Here is a 12525-nt window from a genome sequence, read left to right as displayed (position 1 = left end):
AGTTAATGATGAATCCAAAGTGTCCAATATTGATGTAGGTTTATAAAGAAATTTTTTTGTGAAACCAACATTCTTTTCCCTTTTGGTGGAATAATTTCTTGTAACCATGTTGATGACATTTTTAGAGGTCTTCCGTGCTCATGTTAAGTTCTAAATGAGTTTGAGTTGGTCGCGTTACAAATTAAACCATCAACAAATTGTATGAACAGAAAAAAATTGCATGGACATTCATTATAATCCAACAATTACATGGAAAATTAAATAATAGAACTTGGTTTGAAAATTGTAATATAACCAATCTAAGCCATTCCTTATAATCCAACAATTGGATTTGCCACTTAAATCTTTTCACATGGCATAATGAATACCCATGGTTGAGACGCCATTGTCATGCGAGGCGATGGGAAGTTTTTGGCTACAAAGAATATTTAGATGAAGAAATTTTCTTGTACCCCTTAAGGTGTCTAATAATTTTATTTTTCCGACATTCTAATATAACATTTTTTTTCTTTCAATGAGGGTAAATCCTATCATTTCACATGTATATTCGAAAAAAATAAAAAATCAATGATAGCTTTCGATAATTATATAATAATAAATTAATTTTAAAAATCATTTTTACCCCTAATTTAAAGATCATTTGAAAATAAGACAATGATCAATAATCAAAAGAAAGTTATAAATCCCTTTTATTAACCAAAATAATAAGAAAAAATTTCATTCACCCATGGAAGGAAAATACCCATGAATCTATCATTAGTATTACTGTATCCTATTTATTGGAGCTCTGAAATGTGTTTCATTTTTTATTTTTTAAAATTTTTTTTTTGTGATAGATCCTACTTTATTCTATTCTAAGGGGAAGGAGAGTGAACCAAGAGACTTAAACCGAGACCCTGATAGTGATGAGCTTTTATGCACTACATGCTACCAAATGGGCTAGGCACTTATAATCATCCGAAATGTGCTTCATTGTTTCTTGACACCCATCCAACTACAATGATGACCATTGATCCTTCTCTAGAGAAAAATTCGATGAGAAAGTTTTTCCATTCAAAATCTTTAATTAAAAGATTTGGTCGAATGTGTTGCCGAGATTTCCGCTCTAGTACACAAGATGGTAAATCGTGAAATCTTGAACTAGATCGATAAATATTATAGTGGAGCACTTGCCTCTCTATATGCTTAAATGCTTGAAAGAAAGAATATGAGAAAATCAGATCACAAGATTAAAAAAATAGAAAGAACATTACAGCACAGCCTCACATTTCAATTTTTAAATATAATAAAAGCCCATATTAGCATCCATTCGTAAGTGGTCAAAACCAACCCATTAAATGGCCTATACTCTTTTTGTAATGTTGGATAAGGATTTCAATTATTTTTTCTCTCCCAAACACTTACAAACTGATAAGTGCACATTAGGACCCACTAGGCATAACTAGTGTTTCAGTTCAGTGGTAATAAATTCTATTTTTTTTTATTTTTTATGGTACAACTTCCTTTTATTTCTAACGTAATTTTTCTCAATCTTGAAAGGGTTTTTCTCTATGTAATCATGATTGGTTCAATTGCAACCTAGTGGTCAACAGCTTGTACACAAAGCAGAGGTAAGGCTGCATATATTGTGACGTTCTCCAGTTCTTGTAGAGCGGAGCCTTGTACACTGAAAATGATCTTTTTAACTTATAAAAGAAAAAAAACCAACATCAATGACGATTACTTTATGTAACTATGCATGGAGAATATCCCGCATTTTTTCATTTCAAATGATGGAGTAAAAGATCGAGTTTTCCTACACCCAAGGTCAAGGGAGATGGTCATTACAGGGGTATTATCGACCCTATATTGTAAGGGGATTGGCAAGGACAACCATTGATGGCTGCCATTTCCTTCACCGTATTGTGCGTTGTGTGTGAAGAAAACTTCCCTCAATGATTTAATTAATGTATCGACCTTATTTAAAGCAACTATCTTGAATAACATCATTGACTTGTCAAAAGTAACTTAAGAGTTGGGAGTTGGGAGTTAATGACGAATTCAGAATCCAATAATAGCATCACATTATTGTTGGTAAAAAGATCTCTCAATGAAGGAAAACTTAATCTTTTTTTTATTTTTTTCTCTCATGGAAAACCCTTGCATTGAGTTAGTTATAATCTTGCAAACTAAATCTATTCCATGGTGAGAGAGTTTTAGTAATGATACATTATGTTTGGATGTTTAGAAAGAAAAAGAAAAAAAATATAATGAGACAAAAATATAATACGCAATTATTGATTTGTCTCTATCTCTCTTTTTAAATTTTTTTTTTAATTTTTTATTTTTCTTTTATTGGCATCCAAACATAGCAATGGGTTAGATAAACTATTTTTAAGGGCACATCAAAAACAATAGAAAGATGACTTCGTAGTCAAGACTAGTAAAAAATTAAAATTAGAAAGGGAGAAAATTCTCTGTTTAGGAGTGTGGCCTATGGTAGTACTCCCATGAGTCTATCTCTCTCCTCTCCATATGAAAAGACATCTCTATCCCTTGTTTTGAGGAGAAGAAAGAGAGACACATGGAAGTGCTGGTGTAGGTCACACTCTCGGACATAGAACTACTTTCCAATTAAAAATTAGACCCGAGTTTTCCTACACTGACAATGATGGGTCTACATGACAAAGAAAGAGTTTCCCACGATAATATGATATTTTCAACCATTCATTAATAGAATAGAGGCAGACATTTATAGCAAATGATGACCATTGTTTTACTTTAGGTGAATTTTTTTTATTATTATTATTATGGGAGAGAACTTTCTCGTAAAAAATAAGTAAGGATTGTATTGACATGCCATTGGACAGTGATGTCATTCACAGTATTTCACTTTCGATTTGGAAATAATGATTTGAGTGATAAAGCTCTCCAGAACATTAGCAGCATCACAGAGGTGTCAAAAATTGTGTTTTTAACTTATAAGATCCGGGTCGGAAACCTAAGCGGTTAGATCACCTTAACTAGATCCGGTCGGACTCTAAAAAGCAAGAATATGATAGGCTACAGAAAGTACGGTACACATCATAACCCGATCTAAAGAATTATTTTCAACCCATAGATCAGAATCCGAAAGTTGAAAGATTGACAAAACTTGTATCGTCGTGTCCCCATCGCTTTTCAGGCATTCTGCATAAAATACTGAGAAACCAAACTGTCGCAGCTTCAGAATCAAATAGCAGAACAGAGCTTTTTCCTTTCCAAAAAGAGTCCACAAAGCTCGAGAAACACTCTTTGAATCGTGGTTTCTGGATGAGATAATGGGTTTCAGTAAAGGTTGTTAATTTTTTTTCCTTCTCTTTTTACTGTGGTACACTGGAGAGGCGAATTCTATTTTGTGTTGATTGGTTCACAGGTTCACGGTAATGGAAGAAAGTTCTTTTTGAAGAGCGCAATCTCTATGAAGATCTCAAATGTTTGGTTATTAAAAGTATCTTTTGAGTTCTAAATTCTCCCTAATGTAGACTTCTCTGATGTACACACGTTTTCGTTGTCTGGTGTTTTAGTGGGTTTTGTGCTCTCTTCCTTTTTGGTTTTATATACTTCTCAAGCGTTTCTTTTCAATTTTTTTTTTAAAAGTTGTACACTATATTTTAAGGAGGGTATAGTGGAAATATCTAAATCGAGCAGCGAATCTACGTTTTCGTGCGGTTGGGTTTGAGATCCAGCATTGAAATAGGTGATTCTGCGTGCCAAAAGGCAAAAGGTTTTGATTCGAAGTGATTTCTGGCTTTGTGGAGCAGAGATATATTATGGAAGTGCTTCAAGTTGCAAGAAAGGGCCTTTATGAACTCGTCGCGTTTTGCTAATGCCGTTTCATCTTGGTTTGGGAAAAAAAAATAGTTCAATTTTTTATCTTTGGAAGCTCGAAATCACAACGAGTAGCTGAATCTTCTGAGAGACGACGATCTGTTGAGGAACAGAGAGATTGAAAGAAAGGAAGAAGAAATCATAAAGATGAATTGGAAAACGAGTATCAATCGATTCCTAGAAGCACTTCTTGGTTCACCACGTCTTTGAAAGAAGTCCAAGATTTCTGGTTGTTTTGGGAAAAAAACTCCATTACTGTGTTGAGATAGAACTCAGAGAAGAGAAAATCTCTGGAGCTGCTATTAAAGAAACAGAGAGACGGTGTGATCCAAGAATGGATAAAGTGAAGCGAGTTTCTTGGGTGTTTTCATGGAGGCATTTGCTGCTCTTGTCGCTTACACTGAATGTGAGTTTACTCAGTAGATTTATATACGAGCGAGGAATCGAAATAGAAACTGATCATCATCAGAGACTTCACCAAGAACTGTGTTTCCAGAAGGAGGTGAACACGAGAGAGGCGGCTATGTGTGGCGTTTCAGAGCAGGAGGCGCAAGTTAGCAGAAGCAGCACCAGTTCAAGTTCGCGCGCACAGGCGGCAGACGGCGGGAAACAGGTTATAAACCTAGATCAGTAAGTTAACCTGCACCCAACTAGTTTTCTTTGGTAGTTTTTATGGTAAGTTAACCTGCACCGTTGGGTGTCACCCCTTAACTGGCACCTTGGCTGTCCTTGGAATGGATAGCCTATGGTCCTGTGCTGTGCCCACTTGGCTCCATCTTCGAGGTTAGGTCTTATCTGGGTCTTCTCAGCTCGGTAATCGGGACCAGTATTTAAAAATCTGGGATCGGATCGAATCCGTTTGAATCGTCTTAATCCCGATCCCAGTGGATTCGATCCGATTTTTAGATCCTTGAGGGTACCTGGTTGTGTGGCTCCTGTGCATACATAAATAGATCAGATTTTATATTGGGGTGAAACATTTTAGCACCGTCAGATTGGAATCTTTTGATAATTATGTACCAAAATGGGTGATAAATCATTGTCTAGTCGTCTAGCGCTTGCATTGTTGCAAGAGTCAATAAGAGCACGTGTAGGAGGATCTATTTGAATGAGAACTTTTATTAGTTTTCTTTTTCCCGAACCTTGAAAGGTAGCATGATCCTACACAAGATAGGGGTGTAAAATGATTACCCCACCCCCATGAAAGGCCCAAATCCCATCTTTGTTAATGCTTTCATACCCGCTCCCATAATGTTGTCTTTTCGAAAACCCTCTTCGCTTAGATTAATCCGAGTTTTTCTGTAACTGGTGGGAGAAAGAACCTTGCCTAGCAATGTGGGTTGCGCCAGACACAAGGGGAGATGAAATGACTGTCTTGTCACCCATGTGAAACCTAAAAACGTATTCGTATTGATGTTGATTTTTTTCCTGTCAGGTTCCTGTCACGTCTGGTTATCCAGTTCCTCTTATGGGGGTTGGAAATGACAATTTAACCACACTTGGAAAGTGTGTTAGGGCAGGGGGTTAGGTCATCATTTTCGTCCTGTATGAAAGAAATTGGACAACTGTACCGGACAGGAACCTGAGAGGATAATGAATTAATGATCCGTTGATGTTCCCATGTGCCCTGGTGCTGGCGCAAGGGCCATGCTGCAAGTCGGAGAACCCTCTCTCCCGCAACTATTTTATCAAAGGCGTTCTTAAGTGAGAACCGATTTTCAGATGAACACAAGGAGAGAGTAAATTGAATGTTTGTGTTCTTTTCATCTCATCTCTGAATACGGTGATGGATTTGCAGTGGGGATCCGACGATGTTCGAAGAATACTGGAGAAGGACGGGAGAGAAGAGCAAGATCGTGATAAGAGGTTGGGATTCAATGAGTTACTTCTCGGAGTTGAATAACCTGTGCTGGTTCCTGGAGCCAGAATTCGCCAAACAGATTACCAGATTCCACCGATCGGTCGGGAATGCCGTGACCCATGATCGTCACATCGTGGTGGGGACGGGTTCCACCCAGCTATTCCAAGCTGCACTTTATGCTATTTCTCTTCTTCCTCCTCATGCGTCTCCTCAGAAGCCCATCAGCGTTGTCTCCGCTATTCCCTACTACTCGGTGAGTTTCTTTTCTTGAATTTCCCCCCTTCTATCATTTCATGTGGGTCGGTGCCTGTGCGTGCCCCACCTTACTCTATACTGCTCTGCTTTTGTCTGGTTTCTCTCTGTTCCCCGTCTTATTTACTGCTATTGTGTTCTAACTGTAATGTAATAGTAATAATTCCACCTCGAATGTGAATAGTTCGAGATCTATAGGTATTGGGCACCCTCTCCTTAACAGCTAATTCTATGAATTCTATCAAATCCAATGAAATTGGAGAAGACTTATAGGTACTTAGGTACCCTCTCCTGCTTAGGGTCATATTGATCTCTAGCATACATTGAATTTGCAAATTTGCATGTTAATGATACTAAATTTTAGGGTTGCAGAAAAGTGCCCTATTTGAACCCTCATTGATGTGCCTTGTATGTTATTAACAATGTTTGTTCATCTTCTTTTCTGAATAATAACTTTCTCATTGTCTGTAGCCATACCCATCATTGACAGACTACTTGAAGTCAGGACTCTATAAATGGGACGGAGACGCTTATAATTTCACTAAAGATGAACCTTACATAGAACTTGTTACTTCTCCGAACAACCCTGATGGCTTTATAAGACAACCAGTGGTTAACAGGAGTAGAGGGACAGTGGTATATGACCTTGCTTACTATTGGCCACAATACACTCCAATTACAACTTCTGCAGATCATGACCTCATGCTTTTCACCTTCTCCAAAATCACTGGCCATGCCGGGACACGCATTGGGTAAGCTACCAGTTCCATTATGCTATGCCTGGCTCTAATCAATTTTGAAGTCAGGAAATCTTCATTCAAAGAGTATGATCTAATTTATATTGGTCATTGATTTTCACATACAATGCTAATCTTTAAGTCTCTTTTAACATAGTGACAAGATTCCATATTATGAAGTTGTATGCTTTAGGAGACACAGAGACAACTATAAGCATTTAGAAGTTGCCACAACCAGGTTTTTAGGTGGGGTTAGGTGATTAGATCTTATTTGCAGCCAATGATTTCTCCATTTATTATTCTTGCTCTATCTTACAAATTAGGACAGATTGTTGAACAATTTCTCCATTGTGACTAAGTGGCCACGGGTTTGAGTCTGGAAACAGCCTCTCTGCGAAAGCAGGGGTAAGGGTGCACACATTATGATCTTCCCTAGACCCCACAGTGGTGGGAGCCTCGTTCACTGGGTATGCCCTTTTTGTTGAACAATTTCTCACTTCTGCTCCATCCAAATGGCAAGTAAAGGAAAAATCAAGGGACTGGGTAATTAATTTAAATCAAATGGAATCTTTGTAATCCTGATTGTGTGACTAATTTGAATTCTTACCAAATATGGTAGTTAAATTCTGAAGTGGGTTATTTATTTTCTTATTCAAATCCAGGGAATTTGGTTGATAAGTGAAGTAAGATTTACTTAGTATATTTAGAAAGTTTTTTGAGTTAGTTACGGAATTGTTAGAAATGATTAGAAAAGTTTCTATTTGATCTTTTGTTTTAATTCCATTTCCCTTCCCTTTTCTTCACTTCTAACCTAACAGAGCCTTGGTAGCACCGGGCATTTTACAGACGTAAAATCTAAATCAGAGAGAGAGAGAGAGAGAGAGAGAGAGGGAGAGAGAACCTTTTCAAAGTTGTGCTTTCTGTGTCCTTGCAGGTGGGCTCTTGTCAAGGATAAGGAGGTGGCCAAAAAGATGACTGAATTTATAGTACTCAATACCATAGGTGTATCAAAGGACTCTCAACTCCGGGCTGCAAAAATCCTCCAAGTAATATCAGATAGTAATGAACATATGGGCTTTCCTGAGGATTCCGATAGCTTCTTCTTGTATGCTTACCATCAGATGACTCAGAGATGGGAACGGCTGAGAGATGTAGTCAGACGCAGTGGTCTGTTCAGTCTTCCTGAGTTCTCACCACAATTCTGCAACTATATTGGTGGATTCACTGAACCCCATCCTGGTAATGACTGTTGAAATGATTAATTCAAATTAGAATCAACTTAATACAAGATGTGATCATCTTTCATTGATATGCTAATACTTTTTTGTTGTGTGTGTGAGCTTTGCTTTTACATTTTCCAGCTTTTGCATGGTTGAAATGTGAGGGGGATATAGAAGACTGTGAAAGCTTTCTAAGAGAGCATAAAATCATCACGAGAGGTGGGAGACACTTCGGTATGGAGGCAAAGTATGTCAGGATTAGCATGTTGGATCGAGATGAGAAATTTAATCTCTTTGTGGAGAGGTTGTCAAACATCAGTTTATGACAAGGTCTTAATAGATTTGAGAATGAGGTAAAATGTACATGTAATATTCAATGAGAAATGAAATCAAATTGATGGGTGTAGTGGTTCAGATGTACAATTTCTTGACCTTGACCTTCATTTGTTTGTTGTTCTTGATCAAAATTTGTTGATGCCTTTGTTCAGGATATGGGTTAAATCGAAGATCAGAGCCTGATTGTTGTGCTTGGGTCCTTCACGATCTGAAGGAAGCATCAAACTGTCTTGGGAAAAAGGTTATGAAACAGAAGTTTTTTAGTCTTGGCTTGCACATTCTCATCACAAGCCTTACATTGTTGTAAAATGTGTTTTTAAGGAGAAGTTTCAAAATCCTTTGTTTTTTGGCTTTTTGAAAAATATGTTTTGGGTGTTTGCCCCCGCCGCCCGCAAGGGTTGTCTCGTTACCCGCTGAAAAATTGCTTTTAGCCAAGTACTTTTATTGTGGGAACTGTAGTCTCCGTAATGGGAGTGGAGAAAGAGTGAAGAGAAGTTAATATAGTATTATGGGAATTTAAGGACCGAGTCTGGGGTTCTTGGTGATGGATTCCATTTTGATCCGGATTAGTATCACAGATGTCGTCAGTTTATAATGAGGATGAGTTTAGGTGTGTCGCAAGATGGCAAGCAGACTACCAATAGCAGGGAAGACTGTACAAGCTGGTTGATCCTTAAAATTCTACATCATACAGTGAGTCCTTCCCGTGAAGGTTTCCACTATTCTCGTTCCCATGTGTATAGGTACTTTGAATGGCGAACTAAATCCTTTACAGGCCCTTGTACAATAATGGGTCTCTAGTGGATTCCACACTCACGTAAAGAAACATTTGACACGAGGGAAAAAAAGTCATTGCTAATGGGTACTAATTTTCTTGTAGTTTTTGTTAGGTATAGCTAATTCATGTACGAGAGAGGGTTGGACACGCCCGCACGTGGCAAGCTTTTCCTGGGGCCAACAGCTGTGCCCAATGGAGGGGTTAGGATGGAGAGGGCAAGAGAGTCATTTCCATATAGTGGGGGGTGGGGGGTATGGGAGAGACGAGACGGTCTAGGATGCGGCACAGCTGTCGTCATTCCCAGTTTCTCTTTTTTTTTGGGGATCAATGTTCCCAGCTTTTCTCCTTCATGCACTATATACGAATTTCACAGCTTTGAATATTAATTTGCAAATATAATATTAAGTACTTATCACAAAAAGTAAGGAAAATTTTATATTTTTACCCGTAAACATATTATAAATGTGTTATACATTCCCTTTTTTTTCCCTCGAACTTCTATAATGATAACACGAATTTAACAACCAAAGCTTAAAGTATATCCACAGGTGACCAAAAAAATTAAAAAAAAACATTGGAGATAATTCCAATTTTCCATCATGAAAGTAATTTTTTTTTGGCCGGGGGTAGGGTGTTTGTATAGAAACTAGAAAATTAAATAAATTAAAAGTTCAGTACATGCATCAAGAAATACAGCATCATACAGACAATCTGGCCAAGAATGCACCCAATCATTTGAGTTTCGTGGAGACAGCAAACTGAATCAGTCTGTGAATACCAATTTTAGAAACATATGAAGCAGAAGCCGAACTGAGAATTATGAAGAAATCTACAGGCTCCAGTGGCACAATCAGTCGTAAAAGGTACAGGTTATGTGGATTCAAGTAGATTAATCATTTCTTTTGTATCTCCATCAAAAGTGACATGCCCAAGATGAAGCTGCAACCTGTGGACGGGACTCTCTCATATACTGAAGCTGACAGCAGAAAGATCCAACTCTGACCTGGTAAATATCCAATGCTCCATCAGAATTAATGTCAACTTAATTAAGCTTGGATTATGACCAGCTGCATTGAGTGGACATAGGCTCGTGAGGATTGGTTAGGGAAGTAGGCACAGTGCTAAGATGTTGCTTAGCAACTCCCATATTCAGGGACCATCATATTAGCAAGCTTCAACTGCTTTTCAAATGGTAAATATTCTAGTAAAGAAACACAGGTGTGATGCATCACACGCACGAGTAGAACAGCCTTCCAATCTTCTCTTTCATCGATATCCTGCTGCCCAAAGCCATCACTGCCACTCCCTAAGCTTGTGGACCAGTCATAAATGCGTTCCATCAATACCCATAGATTCAATACTACAGATTCTGCAACAAAATTCCAGTGGCTGTCTGACAAAAGAGAAGGAAGTGTGACTGGTAAGTCACTTAACACAGACATTGGATCCAGAATCAGAAGAGGCATATATTTACACCAGCTGCCAGACAGCAAGCCGAGAAACTGTAGTGCCTGTGCAAGAAAAAGAGTGAGGTTATGTCAGAAGGTAACATGAATTTGTTTTCCCCCACATGAATCAGAACAACTTGCTTACAAGACTAACAATGGTATACACAAACATGAGGTGGATCACTACATAAGAATAGTCTAAAGATGTAAACCCTCTAAACAGTCTCCCAGAGAAAATAATTCATAGATCCATATTAGAATGGGGAGAGACTATGCAATATTAAGAAAAAAAAAAGCAAACACCACAGGTCTTCCATAATAACAGTGCCATCTCACAACTATGTAAATGGTGTAGACCGAACTGTAAAAGATGCAACAATCCATTATGTATTTTGCTTACATTGGAGAATATCTTTAGATGATCTGAGAATAACAGATTTGAAATAGGTAACTGCTTTTTGTCACTAGCACAATTGACCTGCCCCCATAGATATTTAACACGTACCTGACTTCCAGCTCATCAGTCAGATTTTAGGAAAATGCTAGGGTGACTGACGCTCCTTTAAGGAACATCCCCAAAAGAATGGCCAAGATCCAACTACTTAAAGCGGGTGAAGTCATGTATAGATGTAGGACACCGTACGGGCATGATTGTGTCCGTGCTTCACTTTTTTATGCTCCTTAGGAATAAGGAGTGCCACACTAGCACCCAAGATTTTATTCTCTACTGAACCTATGAGAAAGAAACGAGTACATACCGTGAAAGGATACTTGGTTATACAGCTAATCTCTACCACGTCTATGAGCCATTGTCTTTTGATTCCTCCATCAGCATATTGTAGAGCTGCAGCAACTTCTACTAATACATCCCAGATACCTGCAATTATGAGCTTAAAGACTTCACTAAAAGCACCAGACAGGGTGAAACATGCCTGCATCATCAGATCTGGAATGCAATTATGAAAACAACTTTTAGGTGCATGGATACTCAGTGTTCCCTTTCACTCCCTGCTGCCACTGCAAGGAGCATATGGAAAGAAAAAAATACCAGGGCATATGTATGAAAGGGCTTTAGAGAGTCTAGGGGCTTCAATTACTAAAGAACTCTGAGATAATGAGGCATCAAACATAGGAAAGCTAGAGATCTCTTGTTGCATAGTTTCTGTGAACTTTTATGGGGCCTTGTACAGTATACAGGGTCTTATATGCTGTGTTCTCTCGTACACACGAAAGCAGTAATTTTAAGTTTAATTTTGAGTTTTAATTGCTTAATAAAGTTCAAGTGACAAGAAAACTCTCGTTCTTTGTCTCTACACGGAAAAAGGAGAGATAGTGTCTATTAACCTCTCTCATTCCTCCAGCCCTCATTCTGAAGATATCAGGCTCTCCCTTCTTTCCTCCCTATCACTCTCTCCAAGTCGGTCTGAATACGATTGGTTCTGGTTGTTAAAGTCGCCTAAAGACAAGATATGGTTTCAGTTGGTGATATGGACCTTGTAAATTGTTGCAACTATTTCCATCCAATTCTAAGAGTAGGAAAATAAAATCATCCATCTCACAGCGTTCCACGTTCAAGACACACCTGAGCTCAGACCAAGCCCCAGGCTCAGTTCTATCAGCCCAAACTTGGCATCTCAGGCCAGCTAGGTGCTCCAGCTCACAGATTCAATGGCATGAAACAAAGACAAGATCAGACACATCAATGTTATTCAATGACACCCATGCCACAAGACCGTCACATAGTCACAGTAACAAGCACACGTATCCTTGTTGATTTATTTATTTAGGAATACTTGTAAGTATCAACACCCTCAATGTGGCAGTTAATGTTCATGGAAGGAACATACCATCTGATTCCGTGTTCAGTATAGAAGCTTTTAGTTTTCCAAGTTCAGTCAATGGAATCGAACCAATCATAACTAGCTTGGCTCTTGCTTGAATTCTTTTCACAAGTTCGGTAAAGTGGCTTCTTTGTACTAGACCCCCCTCCGGAACCTGCAGGGTATAGTAGCAGTAGAAATTATAAGAATAGACCTGTATGTAT

General features: G+C 38.4%; 2 protein-coding genes across 12 annotated transcripts in view; one reads left to right on the top strand and one right to left on the bottom strand.

Moving 5' to 3' along the window:
• Positions 1-4091: 4091 nt before the first annotated feature.
• Positions 4092-8504, top strand: LOC122656370 (L-tryptophan--pyruvate aminotransferase 1-like). Of its 2 annotated transcripts, XM_043850858.1 has the most exons (6): positions 4092-4479; positions 5648-5963; positions 6434-6714; positions 7634-7938; positions 8061-8272; positions 8408-8504. In XM_043850858.1, exons 1-5 carry the CDS (start codon positions 4184-4186, stop codon positions 8243-8245), a joined length of 1383 nt encoding a protein of 460 aa, XP_043706793.1. In that variant the 5' UTR covers positions 4092-4183; the 3' UTR covers positions 8246-8272; positions 8408-8504. The 2 variants fall into 2 exon arrangements, with proteins under 2 accessions (XP_043706793.1, XP_043706792.1); XM_043850857.1 differs by lacking the exon at positions 8408-8504 and having other exon boundaries at positions 8061-8336.
• Positions 8505-10089: 1585 nt separating this feature from the next.
• LOC122656547 (protein RST1) overlaps positions 10090-12525 on the bottom strand; it is a 44287-nt gene continuing 41851 nt past the window's right edge. For all 10 annotated transcript variants that reach the window (XM_043851109.1, XM_043851114.1, XM_043851115.1 and 7 more), the window contains 3 exons: positions 12329-12476; positions 11240-11358; positions 10090-10544 (listed from right to left, as the gene is read on the bottom strand). In XM_043851109.1, the coding sequence (XP_043707044.1) occupies positions 10167-10544; positions 11240-11358; positions 12329-12476 (645 nt within the window). In that variant the 3' untranslated portion in view covers positions 10090-10166. The remainder of the gene's footprint in view (positions 10545-11239; positions 11359-12328; positions 12477-12525) is intronic.

This window comes from Telopea speciosissima, chromosome 3 (assembly GCF_018873765.1).
Source record: "Telopea speciosissima isolate NSW1024214 ecotype Mountain lineage chromosome 3, Tspe_v1, whole genome shotgun sequence".
NCBI classification, from domain to species: Eukaryota; Viridiplantae; Streptophyta; class Magnoliopsida; order Proteales; family Proteaceae; genus Telopea; species Telopea speciosissima.
The sequence above is the reverse complement of the archived record's forward strand: the minus strand, read 5'-3'. Positions and strand labels throughout refer to the sequence as shown.

Bases quoted from the DNA above. Each gene is read 5' to 3' on its own strand.
- LOC122656370 (XM_043850858.1), top strand. From the start codon at position 4,184: ATGGATAAAGTGAAGCGAGTTTCTTGGGTGTTTTCATGGAGGCATTTG. The intron at 4,480-5,647 runs GTAAGTTAACCT...ATGGATTTGCAG, and splicing joins CAGGTTATAAACCTAGATCA to TGGGGATCCGACGATGTTCG. The intron at 7,939-8,060 runs GTAATGACTGTT...TACATTTTCCAG, and splicing joins ATTCACTGAACCCCATCCTG to CTTTTGCATGGTTGAAATGT.